General features: G+C 40.6%; 1 protein-coding gene across 1 annotated transcript in view; it reads left to right on the top strand.

Annotated features, from left to right (window-relative positions):
- CDKAL1 (CDK5 regulatory subunit associated protein 1 like 1) overlaps positions 1-24,523 on the top strand; it is a 679,847-nt gene extending 655,324 nt beyond the window's left edge. Inside the window, 1 exon segment of the mRNA XM_069957933.1 lies at positions 22,647-24,523. Coding sequence (XP_069814034.1) covers positions 22,647-22,844 — 198 coding nt within the window. The 3' untranslated portion in view covers positions 22,845-24,523.
- The last annotated feature ends 3,458 nt before the right edge of the window (positions 24,524-27,981 follow it).

Below are 27,981 nucleotides of genomic sequence, written 5' to 3'. Positions count from 1 at the left end.
AATATGTTGGTATAGGCAGCACAGAGGCCCAGTGGTTTGCACTTTAGTATAATCTCCCTGTGTTTTTGTGGGTTTTGTCCAGGTACACAGTTCCCCCCCCCACCTCCAAAACATACATATAGGTGAACTTAGATTGTGAGCCCTAATGGGGACAGGGGCCAATATGAGTCATGTTTAGTGCTGCAGAATAGGTTTGTACTATATAAATAACAGAATTATTATTAATATTATTATGTTGCCATTTCTGGTCACTACTGGACATTCAGGGACATTTTTTCTAAGGTGTAGTTGACTGTAAGGCCCCGTTCCCACTGAGCAAAACTCCCATTATGAGCTGGAGGCTAACGACATTCCGCGGCGGACAATTCCACCGCGGAATTCCGCTAGTTTTGCTCAGTGAGAACGGGGCCTAAATGCTAATGTTACCACACATAGTATTGTTGACATGGCATTGAAATAACATTGTGAGAACCATTCCAAGAATTGTTTAAACCCCAAATTAGTACCAAAACCAATTGTAATTGCAATTCATACTAATTAATGCTTCTTAATGGGAATTTTTTTTTTTTTATTTACAAAATACAGCAATATAAATAAAGGAAAAAGACAAGTTGATTGGTGTAGGTGTTTGACATCCCGTAGATAGCACATCAGGCTATTTTGGCCTGAAAATCCCTTTAAGGTATACATTCACACATACAGTATCTGCTTCAGATATCAATGTAATCGAACACTGCGCAAAATCTTTGGCTTCAAATATGCTGCTGATCCTGTAAGTGTGAATGTACCCTTAAAGGGGTTGTCCAGCGAAAATCTTTTTCTTTCAAATCAACTGATTTCAGAAAGTTATATAGAGTTGTAATTTACTTGTATTAAAAAATCTCAGGTCTTCCCATACTTATTAGCTGCTGTATGTCATGCAGGAAATCAGAAAATGTTGTTTTATTTTCAGTCTGACACAGTACTCTGCTGATATCTCTGGCCGAGACAGGAACTCTTGTCTCGATTTTCTATGAATCCCCATAGAAAACCTCTCCTGCTCTGGACAGTTCCTGTCTTGGCCAGAGATGTCAGCAGAGGGCACTGTGTCAGACTGAAAGTAAAACAACAATTTCCTGCATGACATATAGTAGCTGATAAGTATGGGAAGACTTTGGATTTTTTAATAGAAGTAAATTGCAAATCTATATAACTTTCTAATATCAGTTGATTTGAAAGAGAGATTTTTTCTGGATAACCCCTTTAAAAATTATTACTGCTGGGACACGGGTAAAACTTTTTCCCAATTCTCTACATGTTGTGGATTTTCTGCAGCAGAAAACAGAGGCAGCAAAGTGGATTGGATTTGTGGATATCTCATCCACACATTTGACCTGTGGTACAAATGTTTGAATAATGGCAGTGCTGTCTCCGATTTGTCTGATAACATGAGTCATTTGTTAATGCTCAAACTATGACTTAAAGGTAGCTACCTATGGGTGGCTCTAGAGAGGAGCTGTTTTGCATGCCCAAAATTCTCTCTTTTGCTGAACCTGCATTTGCAAAAGACCAAACTATCATCTGTCCAGTACTTCATCATATTGTAAGCTGTCACTATAGAATTTTTTTTGCTTTTTTATGTTCATTGCCCATTGTTAACACAATGAGAGTTCCGACTTTTGTAATTTGACATTTTGTGATGAGTTTACTTTTCTGAATGCATCAGTATGTTATGTGCTTTCTAGATCTAATATCTACATAACATTTTAGTGTTTATTAGGAAACAGGGATGGAGTGTATAATAAGAAATCATGTGTAGTCATAATAAGTAAGTTGAAACTGCTGGCCCAGATGTCAGAGTACAGATAACCAGAGAGAGGATATGGTCTGCTTGAATTAATTAGTGGCTGTTCTAAAATAGTGGCTGTCTAAACAGCGTGTGCACCCAAGCAAGCACTCCCACTGCTAATCCCCGGCATTTTTTTTTCTCCACACACAAAAAATCCTGCCTTCCAGCTAGTAACAGACAGATGGGAACGGTTATCTGCATATTACCTTAGAACAAATGGGCATGCAGGTTTTATCAAACATTGTTTGTTGGTCTTCTGTCATGAGAACTCCTAGACTTAGAGAGTCAATCAATGCAACCATCAGTCACTTTAGTATAAGAATGACCTAGAAAATGAGATCCATTAGCTGGGTGTATATTACCAAGTGAGTGCATGCCGCAAAGTACACAGTAACCTTAGCACCATTACCTTGCCTGTCAGTATATTATGTTATGAGTTTCTTTAAATATGTGCAAATAATGTCAAAAACACTATTATTGTCCATGCATTCAATATTGCATAGACAAATGTATTTCTTGGAATTTATTCTGTTACATTCAGCAGTTCCCTAATAATTGTGTGTCATCAGACTGAGGCCTGTAAACAGGGATGCGCATGGTCCACTCTGTTGCTTTCTCCTCCTCCTCCAGCCTTCTGTGCCCTACTTGGCTGCTGTCATCTTTCTTATTCTGCCTATAAATTCTAACTGTGCATTTCACTTTAAAGGGGTTGTCCCACCATTAGACGTTACCATCCAGAATAGGGGAACACTGTTGTGGTTCACCACCGCTATGTGAGATGCAAGTGATGGCCTTTCCTGACTAGCACCTCATCCTCCTGTATGATGACTGTCAAGGAACATCATTCCTAGTGCCATTGACCAACAAAACAATTGTTTACCAACTTTACATTTTCCTGAACCCCGTTGGTACAGTAACACAAACTACACAATACAGTTTCCATTCAACATTATCAGAATGGCACAGGAACATGTTTCTTAACGGTACTTTACATCCTAACAAAATACAAAAAAAAACTAAAAAAAGGCAGAGTGCCTCATCGGGTGACAGTCGTAATATGGGGTGAGCTCACTACTGTAACTGTAGACTCTAACCTAATGGGGTTATGTCAAGTCACAACCTACTGTATGCGCTTTCAACAACCAAGGTGCAAAACGGTTGCAGCTGGTGATTCAATCACCATAACCCCACCTGGTTCTGACACTTTCCCAGAAATCCAGAGAAAAAGTGATCCTCTGCTCAGACTGTTGTCTTATAGAAAGTTTTGTTAGCATCCAAAGGTAGCGCGTTTCAGAACTGTCCCTTTATCATACCTTAAGAACAGCATGTACATGCTCCTCTCAAAGTGGCACTGTCGTTATAACTTTCAAAATCTAAGGAAAAGAATTACAAACTACTGACAAGATAGTATAAGTGCCCCAGCCATGTTCATTTGATATTCCCTACAGTTCCCAAGACATCTTGGCGCTGTGGCACAGGGAGAGGTAACATGCTCCATATATGGTGGGAATGCCCAGTTATTCTGGAGGAAAATCTTCTCAATTTATGAAGCTACTTCGGGCTCAGCTTTAGAGCTCTCCCCCAAAATTGCCTTCTTATCCATCTTGCCAGGTTCTTACTCCTCTATCAAGAAGGATATATTGAGACATCTACTGGTGGCCACTAGAACGGTCACCCCAAGACACTGAAAGGATGTTAATCCTCCTAGGGCCCGAGAATGTGCCCATGAGGTCAACATGATTAGAAGAATGGAGGAGTTGACCAAAGAGAAAGTAGGGACCCCCAGTGTTACTTATCAGACCTGGATTTTTTGGATGCAATTCTTAGATTCTCAGCATTTCCTTACATTGATAGATTAGGAACCCTCTTGCATAAGAGCACTGTTTGTTTGTTCTTTTTTTTTCTTTGGATATATGTTGTATCATGTTGTTTCTTATGATATGTTATGTTAGTATATGTTATACTTTGTAATATGTGTGACACACAATTGACTTTGATGTTTGGAAAATTCAAAATAAAGATTTAAAAAAAATGTAATTTAACAGTAGATGTGATATAAAGCAAGTTTGTAATATACATTGATTTTTTTTTTATCATGCTGTAAAACAAAGCTAAACTTACCAGAAATTCAGGTCCAGTCTCCTAAAGCCAGCTTTTCTGACTTGTGCTGGTTGAAAAAAACAGACTAAACACAGGAATTCCGGCCAGTACAGAGAGTCACAGCTCAATATGTCCATCAGTCACATGACTGCTTTCTCTCTGTGAGTGCTCAGATGGCCTCGGATACACAGGACTTTTGTTTTCTGATCGTTATTCCTGTTTTTTGAGGAAAAAAAAGTCAGAAAACAGTAAGTGCTGTGTTTTCCATGATATTTAAAATAATAATAATAAATGTAAATTGCAAACTTGCTTTATAGGTTTTATAAAGGGATAGTCTAAGTCCTGAAACGCGTTACCTTTCAATGCTAATAAAACTTTCTATAAGACAACAGTCTGCACAGAGGATAATTTTTTCTCTGCATTTCTTACATCATAACAAAACATTGGAGCTTAGTAAGGTGCTGGATGGATATGGGGGGCTTTTTGGTAAATACCACCAGGTCTTTCTAGCTATCTTCTTGTTTAGTAGCATTTGCTTTTTATATGTTAGATAATATTTGTATATAATCATAAGTGGTAGTACATAACTGGCTCGTACCTTCTATGTACCCAGTAGAGATGTGATGTCCAGACAATATGAGCCAAAGGTTATATGCATAATGTAATAGTGCGTATATGCGTATGTGTGTATATATATATATATATATATATATATATATATACACATACACGCACGCACGCACACACACACACACACACACACACACAGTGTATATATACTTTTTTTTTAAAAAAGCTGTGTTTAAAAGAAAAATCCATTTTGTTTGTCAGTCACCTTTTTCTCTGTTGGTTGTCTTATACATACTTATACAGTGTATTTTTGTGCACAGTAAAGTTTGGCCTCTAGCTCTTCATATTTCTGTTCTGAAATCTATGGAGTACATATTTTCTCTTGTGTGGTCGGGCATGTCATTGGATTATACTGGCTCATTGTGTTAAGCTGCCCGTCTGTAATGTTTCTTCCCAAAGCTTAGAAGTTTTAGGGACTTAAAGCTAGTACCTTGTTTTCATATTTTATATTCTCTTGTTGCACTTGTAGATAAGTGGCCATTAATGAAATATAAGTTAGTAAATATTATCCATGTTTTTGGAGTTATATACATAAATTTTGGTTGAAGTGCCATCTTAATTCCAGTATTCTTTTCTTGCTGTGGTCTAAATTAACACAGGAGTATGAATACAACCATTTGGTAACTAGGCTTTAACATAACAAAATTGGCTAAAGTAGCCCAAAGTGTATATATTTAATTATTGTTTGATTAAAGGGGAACTCCACATAAGGAAAACTTGTTTTCTATTAAAAGTTATATAAAATTGGGACATGTTTCTTTTTATGTTATATCTCAAATGATCTCAGGAATACTTGTTATACCTCATAATGTGAATATTTTATAACATGTTGCTAAATTTGTAATATTACTTTAAAAAAAAATCTTCTATAAAAATTATTGAACGAGATGTATCTATATAATGTATTAGCATATCTGTGCGGTTCTGCCACACTGGTAGCTGATAGAAATCCATGAAGTAGAGAAAAATGGCCTCTGTGCCAATCCACATTGTGTACTGCTCCCACTGCTCTCCCACCTTAGGAGACAAATATTCCATGTGCTTTTGTCTCACATTGTGTGTGTTTGCTGAGCACAGGCTGATGATGCAGACAGGGGTCAAGGCGTGATGTCACAGGAGGCTTGGCTGGATCCCCAAATTTCCTGAGTGATTCACCATCTTTGATCAGCCAGAAGCAGCTGCTGCACTGATTTCACTGATTGTGCAAAAGTCTGCAGTGAAATTAGGGCTATGTTCACACATCTTAGAGTTTCATTTAAGTACTGCAGCGTATTCACAAAAATGATGCAGTAACACAAGTAAATGATGCTAAACGGCAGAGAGGATCAGAGCCGGCAATACCAATCCCACCTGGACAAAAAACAAGGCATATACAGTATATTCCATGTAAGATAATATCAGATAAAGTCCTTATTGTGGGGCTGAACTTCAAAGATAAAAGATGCCTGATCATAATTAGAGATGAGCGAACCTCGAGCATGCTAGAGTCCGTCCGAACCCAAACGTTCGGCATTTGATTAGCAGTGGCTGCTATAGTTGGATAAAGCTCTAAGGTTGTCTGGAAAACATGGATACAGCCAATGACTATATCTATGTTTTCCACATAGCCTTAGGGCTTTATCCAAGTTCAGCAGCCACCGCTAATCAAATGCCGATTGTTCGGATTCAGATGGACTCGAGCATGCTCGAGGTTCGCTCATCTCTAATCATAATATGTGCGTGGAGATGGAAAGGGGAAAAAATTAAATTAAAAAAGTTCTTTACTTTATTCCAATATCAGTGTTACAGGTAGAGAATACAGTGTGCTGTGTGGTGTTACAGGTAGAGAATACAGCGTGCTGTGTGGTGTTACAGGTAGAGAATACAGTGTGCTGTGTGGTGTTACAGGTAGAGAATGCAGTGTGCTGTGTGGTGTAACAGGTAGAGAATACAGCGTGCTGTGTGGTGTTACTTGTAGAGAATACAGCGTGCTGTGTGGTGTTATAGGTAGAGAATACAGCGTGCTGTGTGGTGTAACAGGTAGAGAATACAGTGTGCTGTGTGGTGTTACAGGTAGAGATTACAGCGTGCTGTGTGGTGTTACAGGTAGAGAATACAGTGTGCTGTGTGGTGTTACAGGTAGAGAATGCAGCGTGCTGTGTGGTGTAACAGGTAGAGAATACAGCATGCTGTGTGGTGTTACAGGTAGAGAATACAGCGTGCTGTGTGGTGTAACAGGTAGAGAATACAGCGTGCTGTGTGGTGTTACAGGTAGAGAATACAGTGTGCTGTGTGGTGTTACAGGTAGAGAATACAGTGTGCTGTGTGGTGTTACAGGTAGAGAATACAGCGTGCTGTGTGGTGTTACAGGTAGAGAATGCAGCGTGCTGTGTGGTGTTACAGGTAGAGAATACAGCGTGCTGTGTGGTGTTACAGGAATACAGCGTGCTGTGTGGTGTTACAGGTAGAGAATACAGCGTGCTGTGTGGTGTTACAGGTAGAGAATACAGCGTGCTGTGTGGTGTTACAGGTAGAGAATACAGCGTGCTGTGTGGTGTTACAGGTAGAGAATACAGTGTGCTGTGTGGTGTTACAGGCAGAGAATACAGCGTGCTGTGTGGTGTTACAGGAATACAGCGTGCTGTGTGGTGTTACAGGTAGAGAATACAGCGTGCTGTGTGGTGTTACAGGTAGAGAATACAGCGTGCTGTGTGGTGTTACAGGTAGAGAATACAGTATGCTGTGTGGTGTTACAGGTAGAGAATACAGCGTGCTGTGTGGTGTTACAGGTAGAGAATACAGTGTGCTGTGTGGTGTTACAGGCAGAGAATACAGTGTGCTGTGTGGTGTTACAGGCAGAGAATACAGCGTGCTGTGTGGTGTTACAGGTAGAGAATACAGTATGCTGTGTGGTGTTACAGGTAGAGAATACAGCGTGCTGTGTGGTGTTACAGGTAGAGAATACAGTGTGCTGTGTGGTGTTACAGGCAGAGAATACAGCGTGCTGTGTCGTGTTACAGGCAGAGAATACAGCATGCTGTGTGGGTGGGGCTACAATGAAATGATAAAGTACTGCAAATTATTCAGCAACACAATAAAACTGCAATGTGTGAACACAGCCTAGATGTTCTGCAACAGATTTGGGCGGGGAATGGGCAGGGTGGAGGACTGTGATTAACAGCTGAGGCATTGCATTCTGGAAACTGCTCAACCAGGAAGTACAGAAATACAATAAAGAACAACCCCCCCCCCTCAAACAAATGGATTTTTGGTAGTTTCAAAACTGGGATAGATACGTAAGTAATGCTATATGCTTCTGCAGAAGTTTCATTTTTTTTACCTCTACCTGGAGTTTCCCTTTAACCTCTTGAGGACGTATGCCGTAAGGGTACGTCATACGTTTTTCTATAGGACGAACAGCGTAAAAACTAAAAAACCCCAAAGAAAAATAATTGCGTTTTACTTTCAATTTCACCGCGCATTTTTTGGTTCTGGTTTTGCAGCATATTTTATGCAAAAATTAAAGGGGTTATCCAGCGCTACAAAAACATGGCCACTTTTCCCCCTACTGTTGTCTCCAGATTGGGTGGGGTTTCAAACTCAGTTCCATTAAAGTAAATGGAGCTTTATTGCAAACCACAGCTGACCTGGAGACAAGAGAGGGGGAAAAGTGGCCATGTTTTTGTAGTGCTGGATAACCCCTTTAAGTCTGCTGTTGCAAAGTACAATTAGTGACACAAAAAATAAAGGTTCATGTGGGTTTCTAGGTGAAAAAATGCAAGTGCTATGGCCTTTTAAAATTGGCTCCGTCCTTAAGAGGTTAAATCCCTAGTAAAAGCGAGCATAAGACGCTTGTTAAAGTGGCACCGTCATATAAATACGCTTTTCCTTAGAGACATGGCAAAAGTTTTGATTGGTCGGGTTCTGAGTGAGAAGAACGAGTAGGGAGAAGTCCTAAGAGGGTAATGTCTTACCTCTTAGCAGCCTGCATTTCCATGGTCTCTGACTGCAGGATGTTTGTAAATGTTCAGAACCATCTCACATATCAAAATATTAATCTAGTGTAAATTATTTAATAGAATGAAAGGTGGGTGTGCAGCTTGTAAGGGAGAAAGTATCACTGAACGGTAACCCAGTTTATCCAGCATCAGAAAGAGTTGTCACTGAGCAGTAGCTGAGCTTTCCCAGTAACAGTAGTCTCAGATCATATCCCTGAGCATTAATCCAGCTTTCCTAGTCTAAGCAGATCCATTCTACCATACTCCAGGTACCACAGACCGGGAAGTATAGACACAAGACAGGAAGTAGTTTGCATACTGCTTGTTAAAATGTGAACATTTTAATAAATGTGTTCTTTTAATGTGTGTAATTTGAGGAAAAACCTGTTGTACCTTTGTGTAAAACACAGGGCGGAAAAGAAAATAAGAATTTTTCTGAAACAATCATATACAGTATAGAGAATGATACTGTGCATTCACACCCAGCTACCAGACAACCACTTAACAATAAATGTAACGTATGTTACTATATAAATGATGGTAGTATATGTAAATGTAGAGTATGTGTTCTGAAACCATAAAAAATAAGTACTAAGGGGTTTTGTAACGGCAAATCATAGTACATGAGCAAGTTGGATTTTAGGAGTTAACAGGTTGAGCTATTGCCCGACTTTATGTAACTCTTGCACAGAAAAGGGGGTGTTGGGGAACAGATATCATGGGAAAAAGTACAAAATCCGTAACAAGTACATTAAATAGAGAGAGATTATCTGGGGCCCAGCGTCTCTGTTGTACTGTAGAATGTGACCTCTCTGGCATTTAATGTCTCGCTGGATTTCACCCTCTTATTAGCTACCGTTAAACCTGGCTGACTGTGAAATGAAAAAGGAGAATTGGGTTTCAAGACACCCACTCAAAGACACAGAGGTCTGGAGAATGTGACTGCAAGAAACTTCCCAAAATGTCTTCAGGCAAGTTAAGAAAGGGAGCCGTGACAATGAGAAAAGATAACCTCTTTAGTTGCCCCATACTGTATGAAAGCAGTCTAGGCTTATTAACGTCTTGGTCTCAGCCTCTCTTGGAATGGATACTCATTAGAAGCAGCTATGCATGAATGTTCCCATGAACTCTTACTTTCTGGACAGAAAGTCACCGTGATGAGCCCAGAGGAAATAGCCTGTGTCATTTTGGCTTTGAAGAAGTGGCTTGATGCATGCAATGCACTGTAAATACAAAGCAAAAGTTAAGAATGAGAAAGCGTAAGAGTGAACGCTCAGTGTTCCAGGTAGTATGGCCATAACTCTCTAAAGGTTCATAAATGGCTGTTCCATGTTTCCCTGTGTAAAGTATCAAATTTTTAATACTTTTTACCATGTCACTCTGTATGACCATTTACCCTAAGGTAGCTTTTATACAGGATGGTAACGATGCTGCAGAACTACATGCAGTATGTGCATGTGAGGTATTGAAAACTGTTCAAGAGTGTTCATAGGTTCTATGGGAAAATGTAAATGTGTGATATATGAAGGACTGTGTAATGGCTTTAGAAGAGGCAGGTGATCAAACCAAAGGCTATGCTGGTAACTTTTTTTATGCTTGCAACTTTTGACATTTTTGGCCCCTTTTATTATGCTATTGTTCAGTTTCTAGCAGAGTCTGATTGCATCTACATCAGTACAAGAATAGTGAAGATAGTGACTTAACTGGAATCTCTTATTGGTCCAAGCCGTAGGCTTGAAAGGTCTGAGTCTAATGATGTCTCCAACTCAATGCCAGCATTTTAGGTGCCAGTACCTCAGCCCAATGGAGCATTATCTGATCATCTGATCTGCCAGTCAGGTGCACGTAACAAAGTGCTGAACCAGTAATAGGTTATTAGCACTGTTTTGTACTGTGCTGTGGTATTTATCACTGTTGGGGAGTTAGGGCAAAAATCTTTCGCCTTGCTGCAGGCAATCTGCTCTGCACACAGATTAGGGTAAAAACTGAAGGTATATGCAGCTCTATCATCAACCTGACCTAACTCAGGCTGGATCCTTGAGAGAGCCTGGTCTTATAAAGCTGGAGGCCGATAACACAGGATCAAACATTGGCCACAGTGTGAGAGCCTGGTCTTATAAAGCTGGAGGCAGATAACACAGGATCACACATTGGCCACAGTGTGAGAGCCTGGCCTTATAAAGCTGGAGACAGATAACACAGGATCACACATTGGCCACAGTGTGAGAGCCTGGCCTTATAAAGCTGGAGGCAGATAACACAGGATCACACATTGGCCACAGTGTGAGAGCCTGGCCTTATAAAGCTGGAGGCAGATAACACAGGATCACACATTGGAGAGAGCCCTGCCTTATAAAGCTGGAGGCCGATAACACAGGATCACACATTGGCCACAGTGCTAGAGCCTGGCCTTATAAAGCTGGAGGCATATAACACAGGATCACACATTGGCCACAGTGTTAGAGCCTGGCCTTATAAAGCTGGAGGCAGATAACACAGGATCACACATTGGCCACAGTGTGAGAGCCTGGCCTTATAAAGCTGGAGGCAGATAACACAGGATCACACATTGGCCACAGTGTTAGAGCCGGGCCTTATAAAGCTGGAGGCAGATAACACAGGATCACACATTGGCCACAGTGTTAGAGCCGGGCCTTATAAAGCTGGAGGCAGATAACACAGGATCACACATTGGCCACAGTGTTAGAGCCTGGCCTTATAAAGCTGGAGGCAGATAACACAGGATCACACATTGGCCACAGTGTTAGAGCCTGGCCTTATAAAGCTGGAGGCAGATAACACAGGATCACACATTGGCCACAGTGTTAGAGCCTGGCCTTATAAAGCTGGAGGCAGATAACACAGGATCACACATTGGACATCGTGTGAGAGCCTGGCCTTATAAAGCTGGAGGCAGATAACACAGGATCACACATTGGCCACAGTGTTAGAGCCTGGCCTTATAAAGCTGGAGGCAGATAACACAGGATCACACATTGGCCACAGTGTGAGAGCCTGGCCTTATAAAGCTGGAGGCAGATAACACAGGATCACACATTGATGTCACTGGCTTGGCCCTCTCCTGGATCTCTTCTTACCTTTCCAACCACACAATTAGTGTCTCCCGCTCACACTAAACCTCCTCACCTTGCCCCCTTCGTTGGTGTCCTTTAAGACTTTGTCCTAGGGCCTCTTGTCTTCTTCATCTATACTATTGTCATTGGGAAGCTCATAGAATCCCACAGCTTTAAGTACCACTTCTATGCTGATGACACTCAACTCAATTTCCCTGGTCCGGATGTTACCTCTCTGCTATCCAGGATCCCAGAGTGTGTGTCAGCTATATCTCCTTCTCCTCATGCTTTTTAAAACTCAACATGGATGAAAAATAATTGATTATTTTTCTGCCCCATCCCCCACATATCCTGTCAATTACATTCAATGTTCTCTGGACCACACATCTGCTGCATTTGGGTCACCTTTGACTCTGTCCTGTCATTGAAACCACGCATTCAGACCCTGATCACCTCCTGCTGCCTTCACCAAAAAAAAGTTCCTAAATCCGCTCTTTTCTCAACACTCGCTCAAAACTGCTGGTACAGGTTCTTATTACGTCCTGCTTGGACTACTACAGCATTTTCTTTCCTAGCCTTCCATTTAAAGGGAACCTCTCTGTCCCTCCTCCCCGCCCTCTTCATCATTAGGAATGCACAGGCAGATTGTCTCCTATTCATCAGCTGTGAGAACATGGCACATGGGCTGGATCGTTAAGGCACCTGTGCAGTGTTCACTGAAGAGGAATAGAAAAAAGCAGCCTGCGGCATTCCTAATGAGGAAGAGGGTGGGGAGGAGAGACGGAGGGGTGGTGCAAAGTTAGGGCACAGATACTCTAGGCCACGGCCGTTTGACACAGCGCTGCAAGTTTAAAAGTTGTTTTTTAGGATAATAACTGCATCACCTGCCGAATGGACCCAAGGACAGATCTTGGATTAGAAGCAGCTATCCAAAGTTACAAGCGGTTTTGGGGGGGGGGGGGCAGATTGTAGGTACAGAGTCGCTTTAATGGTGTGTTTACACAGAGAGATTTATCTGACAGATTTTTGAAGCCAAAGCCACGAATGGATTGGGAAAGAGGAGAAATCTCTGTCTTTCCTTTATGACCTGTTCCCTTTTTATAGTCTGTTCCTGACTTTGGCTTAAAACATCTGTTAGATAAATCTCTGTAAATGCGCCTTGACACTCTTTCTCCTGTCCAGTCTATGCTTAAAGGGGTTATCCAGTGCTACAAAAACATGGCCACTTTTGCACCACTCTTGTCTCCAGGTTGTTTGGGGTTTAAAACTCAGTTCCAGACTGGAGACAAGAGTGGGGCAAAAGTGGCCATGTTTTTGTAGCGCTGGATAACTCCTTTAACTTTGCTGCTCGACTAACCCAACTCTTACTCTCACTTCACCTCTGCCAGACCCTTTACTGTTTAACCACAATCTGTCACCTCCACATATCTCTGACTTAATGACTTCTACCTCACTGTGGCTCTCCTTTATAGTTCTGTACAAAACGGAGCCATAGTACAGTTGTGTGAGCCGTAAAGTTAGAGATACCCCTAGGCTTTTTGCAGTAGCGCCTTTTCAGAGTGTTTAGAGTGGTTTTTGAAGAGTTTTAAAAGTGATTTCCGGGAGATTTCCATTATATACAATGGAGGGAAAGGTATATTTTAAAATCACTCAGAAATCCCAGTAAAGAAGGAAAGCGATAGCTTCCAACTGAAGCAAACTGCTCAATGCATTTTTATAGACCCTAATATCACAATGATGTTGTTGTTTTTTTATAGCAGTGATCATGATAAAGGAGTTGCCCAAACCTTGTGGGGTAAATGTAATTATTTATAGGGATTAGTAATTGTAATGTGTAGACGCCAGTGTCCGTGATATAATGATGTTACACAATAAAACACTTCTTGCATACACGGTTAACCTTTCTAACACTATCTTCACTATTAAGTCAATAAAGACAAACTCTTCAAAAAATGCTGAATATTTTATTCAACGTATTATGATAAAATGCAGTTCACTGCAAGAGCATTACCAGGACTTTGTTGACTAACATGGAGCCTAGTCTTGGGTAGGAGAGAACTCGTCTGTGATCAGCAGATGCCAGAGCTGAGGTTTTGATGTGAATGTGTTCTCTTTCATGCTCTGCAGTTAAAGTGCGAGACAAGAGCCTCACAAAGATGGGTGATCAATGAATAGCTATATAAGAGCCCACCAAATGTATCTCTTCTGGCAGTCAGGAGGGGAGAATTATTCAGAAAAATAATCTGAAATGCATTTGATCATAGAGTGAACGGTTTAATAATTTATAATATACCTTATTAGCAAAGCCTGGTGTTTATTTTGCCGCTGCCAAAACAAGATGAAAGGATCCGTCTCCCTTCTCGCAGAGGAAGAATATGTGGTGTTCTCTCTTTTATTTAGCAGATTAATATGGGATTTCTTTCCTGCTTATCTTCCAGTTTGTTCCATGATTGCGTTTGATTTATGTTTCCTTATTTTCAGCAATTTAATTCATTTAATGTCTCAGGTTTATTTTATCTTGCACAGAAGGCACATAAAGACATCTAAGCCTTTCATGTGTGCCCGCTATTCTAATTTGGAGTCCAGAATTACTGCTGGTTTGTGATTCAGGGTAATTACCGCCAATCCCTTGCCATTAGTTCCCACCACGTGTGTTGGTCCCTCAGCCCATTTAGTCGCACAGTACCTGCAATGTAAGGCGAGATAGGATTTAGCTTGTCAGCTTAGGAGGCTAGCATTGACATTTTGCTTGTTTGGTTATATAATTTTTACTAATGTTTTTTAAAATAGCTTTTTAGCCTAAAACCTGTGCCCATGACGCTTAGCGGTACATGCTTGAGAGAAGGCTAATAGCTTGCTAAATATCTCATAATATCTAAGATATTATTCCCAATGTAAAGACGAGTAATTGAAGCCTTTTCTGTTATGAAGGTATTGAAATATTAGTAGTGCTCTTATAGAATAGGATCCATCATAAGATCCATCATGACTTTAAAAGTTATGTCCTCTTTTACAACATATTTTCATTGCTTTGATTCATATAAAGAAAAATTAAAGGGACTCTGTACCCACAATCTGACCCCCCCAAACCACTTGTACCTTCGGATAGCTGTTTTTAATCCAAGATCTGTCTGGGGTCCGTTCTGCAGGGGATGCAGGTCATAAAAACAATTTTAAATCCGGCAGCGCTGTGTCTTACGGCCGGGGCTTACATTTGTATATGCATTAGGCTGGTACACCCCCTTTGTCCTTCCTCCCCACCCTCCTCATCTTTAGGAATGCTCCCGGCAGATTGCTTCCTATTCCCCACCTGTGTGTATAATAAACATGGGCTGGATCGTTAATACACCTGTGCAAAGCTCAAACAGCAGTAAATGCTCCTGGATCATTCCTAATGATGAGGAGGGTGGGGAGGAAGGACAGAGAGGGTGTGCCAGCCTAATGCATATACAAATGTAAGCCCCGGCCGTTAGACACAGCGCTGCCGGATTAAAAGTTGTTTTTAGGACAATAACTGCATCCCCTGCCAAATGGACCCCAGGACAGATCTTGGCTTAAAAGCAGCTATCCGAAGGTACAAGTGGTTTGGGGGGGACAGATTGTGGGTACAGAGTCGCTTTAAGTAACTTTGCCAATGCGGGTTATTCAAACAGCTATACTGCTTTTTGTTAATGCTTTTATTCAGAGCTGATTCAGCCATATACCTGTCTACAGAGAGTAGTACAAAGAGGCAGCAAAGTGAGCTGTATAGCACACGCATGGAAGACTAGTTGTTTACATTCTGTAACCAAGGAGACACGTAGGTCAATATAAAAGCTGTATGCAGAAAATTTACTTTTTTTTTTATTTTTTTTTTTATGAAAACTATTTGCAATGTTGCAAATTTATTTAGCTACATGGTTGCAAAACAAAAAAAGATGTTTCCTGAACATCACATCATAATATTCCAATTCAATAGTACCCGCATTCTGCCAATCATTGTGTTGGCCTTTGTTGGCTTTAGCACTCGCTGCTGTTTCTGTATATAGTTTCATCAAGGACGCAATGACAATGGATTACTGTAAGTTAATAAAATGGGTTCAGGAGAACAATCATGTTTTTCTCACTTAGATGGGTAGAAACATTGGAGGTTTAGTTTTAGGAGTCTTTTGTAGTGTCACACTGCGCTCTCCTCATCATGAAATCTCTCAGCTGCCATTTGTGCTGGCAACTAATAAGACATGCATTGTGAACGGAAAGCACACCATTACCGCTTGTGAGGACAAGGAAAGTTAAATAATTTTCTCGCAGACACATGACAGGTTTCTAGCGCTTGATGACTTTGGTTCCAACTGAGAAGTTCTTTGAATTCACTTCAAAAACAGATCATCCAAAACTCTGATCAGATGTATTTTTCTTCATATTAATATCCCTCAGACAACCATGTTATAGGAAAAAAGCCCGTAGTGTGCTTTGAAGTCTGTCTAACATTGACTTGACTTGCATATATATTGTCATGTGAATAGGTAAGAAATAACTGTGTTTTGTACACTTTATGTATACAGCCTACACTTTAATAGAAGAAATAATTTGGTATATTTCTTTATACAATATGTAACAGCGCAGTTAATGAGATGGCACTGTAATGGACTACCGCTAAATCTGAAATTAATCGTATAGGAAGGTCATCTGAGGCAGGAGTATAGCCTCATTTAATGATGTATTAACATAGAGCTGAATCATCTTGGTATTGTAAAAGCTGAGAAGCCAGCTTAAAAGGGGCACTCCGACATCAGCTCAAAACATAAACATGCTACAGAAGCATATAGCATTGCTGACCTGTCTGCCCAGTACTAAAGCCAGCAAAATCTTAATTCTGTACTTCCTGGTTGGACAGTTGCTCAGTACTATAATTTTATTTCTATAATACATTGCTTTCCCTCAGCTGTCCATCACAGTTCTCCTGCCTACTACCTTCCCACAGATCTCCTGCCAGTTCCCTGCTCAGATCTGTTGCAGAACATCTCATTTGACAGCAACTATTGCACAGCTATTCCCACATTAAGGGTATAAACCCACACACCGTATACGCAGCAAATACGCAGCAGATGTGATGGTGAAGATTTGATGCTGTGTTCAGTTATTTAGATCTAATCTGCTGCGTATCTGCTGTGTATTTGCTGCGTATCGCAGTAGTAAATACGCTGCATATACGGTGTGTGGGTTTATACCCTAAGGCATGATGGGAATTGTCGTTTTGCAACAGTGGGATGGCTGCATGTTGTACAACCCTGCTATGAACACTCCTTAAGGCGCTTTTACACAAAATGATTATTGGCCATATTTGGCCGATAATTGTCTTGTGTAATAGAAAACAACGATCAGCCAACATGAACGATGTTGTCTGTCGTTGTCTTTCAATATGTTGAAATACAAACGACTTAAATAGCAACGATCTGCTGCTGTGATTCAGCAGAACAGGAGCGGCGGCAGCAGACCGCAACTATCTTTTATAGGCTGGACGATCAAGCGATCACTTGGGCGGCCCCCTCGGCTCTTACCGGCTCGCAGCGCTGACAGCGCTCGTTTGCTCCTCTCAATCGCCCGAGTAATAGGAGCTTTGTGTCTTCCATTTGTAGAAACTTTACAATAATTTGTTTTTAGTAGAGTCACTGTCAGAATTTGTTTGAGATGAAGGTGTTTAGGCTTTTTAAGCAGTTAACATAATTGTTCATTAGTGGTAGTTATTAGCGGAAACAGATAGTAATCATGTATTGATCTTTCTTTATATGGGATTAGCGTTAATGAGTATATTATTAAATCTGTCTTTAAAGGGGTTGTCCGGCGATAAAAAATTATTCACAGAATAACACACATTACAAAGTTATACAACTTTGTAATGTATGTTATGTCTGTGAATGGCCCCCTTCCCCGTGTCCCACCACCCCCACCCGTGTACCCGGAAGTGTGGTGCGCTATACATTACCTGTCACGTGCCGACCACGGTCTCCGATCCTCAGCAGTGACGTCTTTTTCGGGAGGCCGGCGGATCTTCCCGAGTGCCGGCCGCCCTCTGCAGCGTCATCCGAAGCTCAGCCGCGATTGGCTGAGCATAACTGTGCTCAGCCAATCGCGGCTGATGACGCGGCCACGTCATCAGCTGCTCAGCCGCGATTGGCTGAGCACAGTTATGCTCAGCCAATCGCGGCTGAGCTTCGGATGACGCTGCAGAGGGCGGCCGGCACTCGGGAAGATCCGCCGGCCTCCCGAAGAAGACGTCACTGCTGAGGATCGGAGACCGTGGATGACACGAGATGCGGTGAGTATAATGCACCACACTTCCGGGTCTAGCATGGGTGGGGGGAAACACGGGGAAGGGGGCCATTCACAGACATAACATACATTACAAAGTTGTATAACTTTGTAATGTGTGTTATTCTGTGAATAATTTTTTATCGCCGGACAACCCCTTTAAGACTAATAAATCAACATTAGCAGGGTGAAAATATTAATAGACATCTAAAAGTCCACGTTCGGCTAGAAACACACACAGCTTTTTTTTTTTTTTTTTTTTTTAAACTGCCACAGCAGTTTTTGTTCCAAAACCAGAAGAGGGTCCAATAGAAAAGAGAAGTACAAGTCCTCCCTTTATATTTTCCACCCCATATGAATCCACTTCTGGTTTTGGCACAAAAGCTGCAGTGGCAGTTTTCCAAAAAGACTGCTATGTGTGCTGCACCATCACAACTCCACTGCCATATCTCTTAGAAACTAAAACAAATCAACATTTTGTAAATCACAGAGAAAAAAATACTTGATGTTCCCACTAATCTTAGAATGCTTACATAATGGCTTTCCTAGAGGCAAGTGAATAGCGTTTAAGTGTAATTTCACTCTTCCCCTCTCCAAGCATAATGAACATTGGGTCCTGATTGAATGAAATCTGAAGGAAAATTAATTTGCAGCACGACGCTAAGGCAAAGCTGTGAGTTTCTCCTCGGAACAGCACGACACAGACACTACATCCAAATTCACAGACAAAAACACTCAGCGCTGTCTGTCTTCATCACCCCACACAGATGCAGCATTTCTAGGAGGTAAACAGTTATTAGCATGTTGAAGGAAAAGAATATCAAAGGCAAGAAATGAACAGACAGAGCTAATTGCTACTAAGAAATGCACAGTGTGATTTAGAGTCAATGTCATACAGGTGGAGGATTATGGGACTTAGCACAGATGAGACTACTCCATTAACCATGTAAATGGTAATTCAAAAGCCATGTGTGTCCTCTGGTTCTGTCCTTGGTGTTGTATCCTAAAAACAACCCTACAAAATTTGTGCAAATTGGCAACATTTTCACTTTTAAGAAAGATGTGAAAAAAATCAGCTCTGAAATTTAGAAGTAATTTAGGAATATTACAAGTACAAGCCTCCTCATGCATAGATTTCCCCTCATATTGATATTTTGTAAGCCCATAAGCGTTGTAGGCAATGGCAGAAACTCTAATGCGGACTCTTAAAATTCAAATTAGTGGTCCTCAAAAGGTGTTCATACAAATCTACAAGCAAAGATTTGTGAACTGTACAATGTTTGAAGCTACAATTATCTAAAGTATGCTTTGTAATAGACAGCATGTAGATTTGGTTGGGGCTTTGAAATGTTTAGGCATGATTGATGGTTTATTTGGGATCTAATATTTGTATGGTTTAAGCTATGTTCACACTCTCTATTTTGAATCTAATAATGCGATTCAATAAAAACTTCCCCTCTGTCAATCAACAATCAGCAATTTGAAGTCAATTGCAATAGCAAGATTTTTGGCTGATTTGGATGTGTAATGGTGTGTTTACACAGAGAGATTTATCTGACAGATTTTGAAAGCCAAAGCCAGGAATGGATTTGAAAAGAGATGAAATCTCAGTCTTTCCTATATGACCCATTCCCTGTTTATGGTCTTTTCCTGGCTTTGGCTTTCAAATCTGTCAGATAAATCTGCCTGTGTAGATGCACCATTAGGGTCCATTTACACAAAGATTATCTGTCAAAGATTTGAAGCCAAAGCCAGAAACAGACCCTAAACAGAGATCAGGTCATAAAGGAAAGCCTGAGATTTCTCCCCTTTTCAAATCCATTCCTGGCTTTGGCTTCAAATCTTTGGCAGATAATCTGTCAGATAATCTTTCTGTGTAAATGGACACTAGCACAGATTAACATAGAGAATAGTGCAAAGAACATGGCAGACAGCTTAGCTACCACAGCTAGCTGAGCGCCTGCCATGTTTTCTGTGTGCTGCTCCCCGCCCCCATCACCACCTCGGCCTGGCCCACCCACCACCCACAGCAGTGGCAAGTTTAAATAGCCAGCACAGAGCAATCACTCATGCTGGCTATTTTACTGTGTACTTGCTACTGGCACGACTGACAGTGGCATTTAACCCCTACTGAGCCGCTCCATACGCAGCGGGGGTTGGCAACTATATGGAGCAGGCCTCAACTGTTAACCCTTTGAGGACCAGGCCCAAAATGACCCAGTGGACCGTGCAAATTTGTCATTTTTGCGTTTTCGTTTTTTCCTCCTCCTCTTCTAAGAGCTCTAGCTTTTTCAGTTTTCTTTCTATGTAATGGCTTGTTTTTTACAGGGGTAGTTGTACTTTGTAATGGCGTCTTTCATTCTACCATAACATGTATGATGGAACCCCAAAATTATTATTTATGAAGATATAAATTGGTGAAATCGTAAAAAAGAATGCAATATGGTAACGTTTGGGGGGGTTCCTGTGTCTACGTAATGCACTATATGGTAAAAGCGACATGATACCATTATTCTATAGGTCAGTCCAAAAACAACCACATGCAGGTTTACACATATTTTCTAACGTTATATATATTTTTTTTATCCTTTTTTTTTTTTTTGCAATTATTAATAAAATGGGCCTATTGTGACGCTATTTTTCACCTACGGGGCTGTGTGTGGTGTAATTTTTTCCGCCATGATATCTAGTTTTTATTAAAGGGAACCGGTTACCGTGGGCGCAGGCACAGAGCCCGACCGACCCATTGGTGCAGCCCCAGGATACTTACCCTTTCTGACGAGTCCTGTACCTGGAGCCGGTCCGGGGACGAAGATATCAGCGCCCGAGCCGCGGAGATGAGTCCAACGCCCATAGAGGATGAATGGAGCAGTCATTCTCTATGGGTGTTGGACTCCTCTCAGCAGTGCGCGTGCAAGGCTTCGGGTGCTGATATTTTCGTCCCGGGACCAGCTTCAGGAACGGGACTCGTTGGAAAGGGTAAGTATCCAGGGGGGTTGGGCAGGCTCTGTGCCCGCGTCCCCGGTGACAGATTCCCTTTAATACCATATTTGTGAAGATCGGACGTTTTGATCACTTCTTATTAACTTTATATATATATATATATATATATATATATAATGTAACAAAAAATCGGTAATCCTGGCACGCTCTTTTCGTTTACGCCGTTAGTGATGACGCTTGATATATTTTAATAGATCAATTACGCACGCTATGGTATATAATATGTTTATTTTTTATGTTTTATTTTTTATGTTTTATTTATATATTGGGAAAGGGGGTGATTTGAACTTTTTTGGGGGGAGGGGCATTGGGGTAGTGCTATAATTTTACTTTTTTTTTTTTTTTACACATTTTAAGTCCCTTTGGTGGACTTGTACATTTATTTGTTTGAACTCATATACTGATCATTGCTATGCCTATGTATATGTGTGTATATATATATATATATATATATATATATATATACATATATAATATCTATACTGTGATAGGCGATCCGCTCATTGAGCCTGTCTGTGCAGGCTCAGTGAGCAGATCGCCAATCAGACCACACAGAGGCAGGTGAGAGACCTCCGGCGGTCCGTTACAACTATCGGGACAGGGGACCCCCCTGTCACTTACACTTAAACGCCGTGATCGCATTGTTTAAGGGGTTAATGACACGCTGCAGCCTGTCATTAACAGTTAGTGCCGGCTGCTCACTGCAGCCGACCTCCCCCACCACCTTCATAGGTCAGAGCGTCAGGGCCAGGTACGCTCAGGGGACAGACTTCCCGGTCGTACCAGTACGCTCTAGGTCGTCTAGGGGTTAATGACTGCCACCCGTGATCCCGCCAGCGGCAGTCATTTAATCCTTTCAATGTTGCAATGTAATGCAATTTAAGCATTGAAATGGATGATTGACAGGTGCCTGCCAAGTGACCGATCGGCACCCTCGCAATGTGGCTGCGGGGTGCCAATAGGTCACATCGCAGCTGGAGGACGATACTCACCCTCTGCAGTCTTTCTCTTCAGACTCCATTAGCGGAGCACTGATCTCACTGATTTATTTAATGCTGTAGTAATACTATATAGCATTGCATAGATCTATAGATTGGACTTTTGATTAAAAAAAAAAAGGTTCCTAGAGGGTTCTTAAAAAGTGTAAAAAAAATAATAATTTAAAAAGCTCTCATAATAAAAGTTCTAATAAATCCCCCCCCCCTTTTCCCTTTTTTTATTTTTTAAATAAACATATTTGGCCTGGTACTGGTGTCAAACTTAAATTTCTGGTATTGTCTAGTATTGTAACATCCTTAGCTGGCTAAATGGTTTTATCTACCTTAAAAAAATGCCCTACAAATTGTCTAAGTCAGTAAGACGAAGTATTACACCCTATAAACAAACATTAGAAACAAGTGTATATTGATCAGTGGTCTTATGTTCTGTGTATGTGAGATGTTTGTATCTGTGTGTGTGTGTGTATATGTAATTATACACCAAGGCACACATATATATGTATTTTTGTTTCTTTTCTTGAGAAAAATGTCCTTTACAATAATCTTGGATGCAGCCATTCTTTGGATTCTTGCTAGCTGGTATAACGGTAATAGGGCCTCTGTACTATTGTGTTATTAGAATATCACAATCTTTTTTACATTAGGTTCCCCCCCCCCCCCCCCCCCAAAAGCAGCAGATCAATGCTCCGTTTAGTAGAATGTATCCATTTGCAAGCATCTAACATGCTGATCACTTTCTCTACAGGACTGCAAGTCTTTGCTGAACAATGGTTCCAGTTCAAGAGCGAAGCCCCCTGATGAGCGCAGCGAGGCCTTCCTACAAACATCTTGGGGAAAGAGAGAAGAATGGATGAAAATTGTCTACTTTCTTATTGCAGTCTTTGCTGTCCTAATTGCTTTTGTAGGAGCAAAGTTATTTCAGAGTGAAATTTTAGGAAATTAAGGTATCAATATTTGAAGTTACAGGAGAAATGGATTATGACTAGTAAACCACAGTATATCGTTTTTTACGGCTAGCTCAAGCTTATTGCCAAGTTGACAGGATACAGTATGCACCAGGTAACAAAACCAGCAGATTATTTTTAATAAAATGAAGAAATGTCCACTGCTACTGACTGTATCTACAGTACACATAGTAGATTTCAGAATAAATGGCACTGGAACAGCGCCGGGGATGAAGGTAAGACACATACCTTCATTCTTAGCGCCCCATGCCCACCTGGGAGCTATCAACAGGTTACAATCCTCTAACCTGCTTATAGTTTCCCTTTAAGGACTGACATACTGGTTCTGTATACTGTACTTGAACTTGTAGTAACTATTTAACAGACAGGAAACATGGATTTTTCTTTGCTTTTAGACATGTAATTCCATTGGATATGAATTGCATTTTGCCCCCCCCCCCCCCCCACACACACACACACACACTATGAAAGGACACTATTTATAGGTCTGATTAAAGGGGTACTTCGGAGAGGGGGGATTAAATCAACTTGTATAAGAAAGTTATATACATTTATAATGTACTTCTATTGAAAAATCCCTAGCATTCCAGTACGTATCAGCTGCTGTATGCCCTTCAGGAAGTGGTGTATTCTTTCCAGTCTGACACAGTGCTCACTGCTAACACCTCTGTCGGTGACAGAAACTTTTCAGAGCAGTAGGAAATCCGCATAAAAAACCTCTACTGTTTTGGATAGTTCCTGTCACAGACAGAGATAGCAGCAGAGAGCACTGTCAGACTGAAAAGAATACACCACTTCCTGCAGGACATACAGCAGCTCATAAGTACTTGAAGACTTGAGATTTTTAATTAGATGTAATTTACAAATCTGTATAACTTTGTGACCAGTTAATTTAAAAAAATCTTCTATTTTTTCTATAGTACCCCTTTTTGGGAGTTTGGAAGATGTTTTTTTTAATGCTTTGCCATTACTTTCCACCAGTGAGGTTTATCAAGCACTAGTTCCCATATTCATAATGAGAATTATTTTATAGTGTTTTAGTTATCATTTAATAATCTTACAGTTTACACTTGTTACTGTGGTGTTACTGTCAGCGTTCATATTCTCCTGACTTATTTTTATTTCAGTTTTGTTTTTTGTTTTTTTGTTTTTGTCGCATTTTTTTTTTCAAAATTGCATTTTCAGCTTTGCCAGTTAAAAGTCCTTGATGGATTTATTTAAAAAAAATAGTATACAGAGTAGGAATTCCCTGGAGTAATTGTCTATGTAAGAATTGTTTTATTTATGTTGAATATGTAGGATCTTGCATACGCAATATGAACAGAACCATATTGTTACAGTGACATTACTGGCTGTATTATATATTTTTTTTATTTTTACAGAACTGCTCTGGGCAAAACTGATGCTGTGTTATGTCTAGTGCAGGGCATGAGGGGTGGGGCCTATCACAGGGACTCTCTCTTTGGTTTTACCCCAATCGAGCACTAGGTATAACACTGTTATAAGCCTTGCCTGAAGTGTACCTTTAACTATGATCTTGCCTTATGGCTGCATTTCACTTGATGATGTTTGATTTCATGGTAGTCAAGATACTGAAGGACTGAAACATGCAAAATATGAAATTTTCTGTACACAAATAAAAATCTATAAACTATAAGTGTATGATTTTGTTTCCATTTCAAGCATCATAAGCCAAGGCCAGGGTAAAGTAAAATGCTCCATCTTACACCACATAAAGCAGAAAACACAAATGCTGATTAATTTCTTCTTATTTAGACATGGCATCTGTGGGCTGTGCATGAGTTACCCTTCACTATGTCTAACTGCTTCATATACAAGGCAATGTGATTGGATAATTGTGCTCCATTTCATATTAGACAGATAGCAGTGATGTGCACATTTCCTCCAGATAATTAAAGTCTGTGGACCGCAACCACTATTATGGTGCTAGTATTTTGAATATGCATCAATTTTTTTTTATTTTAATTTTTTCAAGGTATTTACTTATTGTTTAATACGACAATGATTTTATACTAATATGTGATTTTATGCCTTCCAAATTCTAACAAGAATAGGCTGCACAAGTCGCAATATTCAGGCCAATTGTTAGATACTATCGGAAAGAAGCAGGGAAATCTTTCCTAAATAAAAGACTGTTTAACTGAAGCTAAGAGAGTGAAAGGGCACAACAGCCCAGCACTGCATAGAAACTGTTATCTGTAGCTGATGATAAGAAAAGACACACTTAGGGTACTATTACATGGAACGATAGTCGGCCGAATCGGCCCGATTCGGCCGATTATCGCTCCATGTAATAAATACAACAATGATCGTTGATATAGGTTTAGACCTATTTTTGTCGGGCGCCTACCGCGCACCGCTACGTGTAATAGCGGTGAGCGGGCGGCGACTAACGATATACATTACCCATCCACGTTCCAGGGCTGCTGCTGCGGTCTTCTCCCCGGGTCCCACGCGCTGTACCGTCAGAGTGGCCTGTCAGCTGACAGGCCGCCCGGCCAATCACAGGCCGCGCCGGTCCCGGCCTGTGATTGGCTGAGTGGCCTGTCAGCTGACAGGCCACTCTGACGTTACAGCGCGCGGGACCCGGGGAGGAGAAGACCGCAGCAGCAGCCCTGAAACGTGGATGGGTAATGTATATAGTTATGCAAGGGCTGCAAGGACATCGGTAACGATGTCCTTGCAGCCCTTGTTTAACGATTATCGGGCCGTGTAATAGGCCCAGTAAACGAGCGACGATCTAGCAGATCGCTGCTCGTTTACAGGTATTATCGGGCCCTGCTCGGCCCATGTAATACCCCCCTTAGGGTAGCTTCTCACACACCGTATCGCAGCAGATTTGATCTAAATAACTGCATCAAATCTTCACCATAAAATCTGCTGCGGATCCTGTACGTTTGAATGCACCCTTAAAGGGAGTTAAGAAAAAAAACGTTTTCTCTTTAAATGTCTCTGGGTGAAGTGAATTTTTTTTTTTTTTTACTTTGACAATGCCTATTCCTGTTTGCTTTTTTCCTCTTTTTGTTCTGCTGTTGCTTATTGAAGGTGTATGGAAACAATTTGAGATGTAGAAAAAGAAGAAAGAGGCTCGAAGTTGCAACACACAAACATTTTCTTGCAGTAAAAGACTCAAATGAATCGTTTGCAAGCAGCTATGTCCTCCTCCAGTAGATTTACACCTTACAATCGGCTATGTTCTCCTTTATCAAATTAAACTTTACTAACAGCTGTATCCAAATACAAAGAAATGTTAATGCATGGCTGATGAATAATATTCTGTATGAAGTAAAGTTCATACTCTTTGAAGTTGTTAAGGAAAACTTCTGCCTGATTAGTATCTTACTGATTTGCCCTCCATTGGGATCTATTGATAAATTATTTCTGTAAGATATTGATTACTTCTGTTGAATATATGAAAGTTGAGTCAGTAGATTCTGTCCTGATATTCTAATTGATAATGTGCAAAAATAGACAAATTGACTTGCTCATCCCACATCTTGGCTATTTAGATGCTATATAGAATATGCTATCCCTCCCTTACTAGATTTTGATCTCTTTGCTAGAATTTAAGTAGAACCTGTAAGGTTGGGTCCACACTACATTTTTGCAATCATTTTTTTTGCAAAAAATGGATGGAAAAAAGGGATGCAACTGGGTGCATCCGTTTTGATCCATTTTTTTCAATTGACTTCCATAAAAAAAAAAAAAAAAAACCCGGATCAAAACAGATCTGTTTTTTTTTTTTACGCACACAAAAATGAGATCGACCACGTTTTTGTGTCTGTAAAAAAAAAAAACGGATCAAAACTGAGTTGCATCCGTTTTTTCCATCCATTTTTCATCCATTGTTTGCAAAAACGGATTGCAAAAACGTAGTGTGAACCCAGCCTAATACTAATATTGTCAGATTTGCTAATGACGTGTATTTGAGTAAATTCAAAACTGAAGGAAGATATGTCTTTAGGCTAAGGAACCTCAGGAGATATCTGATGATAAAGAATAAGTTGAACAAAGAGTGAAGATTGAAGGCCAGTTATTGGGACCTCTAAAGCTATTTCCACTTCTGTTTTTGGAATGTGGCCAGAACCGTGCCCCTGCCATTTCTTGACCAATAGCTACAAGGTGTTGCTGATAATGCTGCCAACATCATGTGGTTTTTGGTTAAGAAATGGGGATATGCCAAAACATCCTGAAAGATTCTCCCACATGGTTTATTATATATTGGAATTTCTTTACAATAGTCCCAGTTCTCTGATTTTAAGAAGTCTACATAGGCTGGTGGAGCAGCACTTGAGCCTTCATGGTACTTGGCTTTCTGATTTCTGATGCTGGTGTGATTGTAGGCTTGAATTGATGTTAAACCTTGAATGTGAAGAATTTGTTCATGACCTGGTAATGAGTAATCATTTTGGTAGAAACATCATAGTTTTAGAATTAATTTGGCACACTCCTTATGCTGGTAGGTCTTTGGCGCTGCTGTGTACACACCGGTATGTTACTTAATTTCAATACAATGCACATCTGGGGTTAAACACAAAGTGCTCATTTATTTCCTCTTATTGTACTTTGTAAACAGCTCTTCACAAGTGACAGTTGTTCAGGAAAATTAAAAGGAAAAATGTGGTGGTGCTTGAGATTAATAGCATGGGGGGGGGGGGTGTATACTTTATGAAAAGCCGCACCTATGTCACATCCCTGTCTTGATATCTCTGAACATTTGACAGCCTGCGTTAATTTAGTTTTACTCCTCAGTTCAGCTCCACGTGAAGAAAGCGAGAGTGATTTTTTGAATAACAGCAAGTAATATGTGATGTGGCAGCAACTGGCAACTCTGACATTGAGCTTGGCTGTAGCCATTACCCACAATCCATCTGTGCTTCTTGAGAAGCAATTACAATTTCACAGGTTGGAATTAAAATTCCCTGTGGTATGCAATAGAGTAACAGAGACTGTCAAAGTGATTTCAAGCTGCTAATCTCTCACTGTTGTAGGAGTGAAAATAGAGTTCCTCTTACGGATACAGAGGTCTGACAACTTAAAAACTCCAGATCAGCTAAATGATTTAATACATGGCAATTTAAGCAAACTTCACCT

The sequence above is a fragment of the Dendropsophus ebraccatus genome, chromosome 2, assembly GCF_027789765.1.
Source record: "Dendropsophus ebraccatus isolate aDenEbr1 chromosome 2, aDenEbr1.pat, whole genome shotgun sequence".
Classification (NCBI taxonomy): Eukaryota; Metazoa; Chordata; class Amphibia; order Anura; family Hylidae; genus Dendropsophus; species Dendropsophus ebraccatus.
The sequence above is the reverse complement of the archived record's forward strand: the minus strand, read 5'-3'. Positions and strand labels throughout refer to the sequence as shown.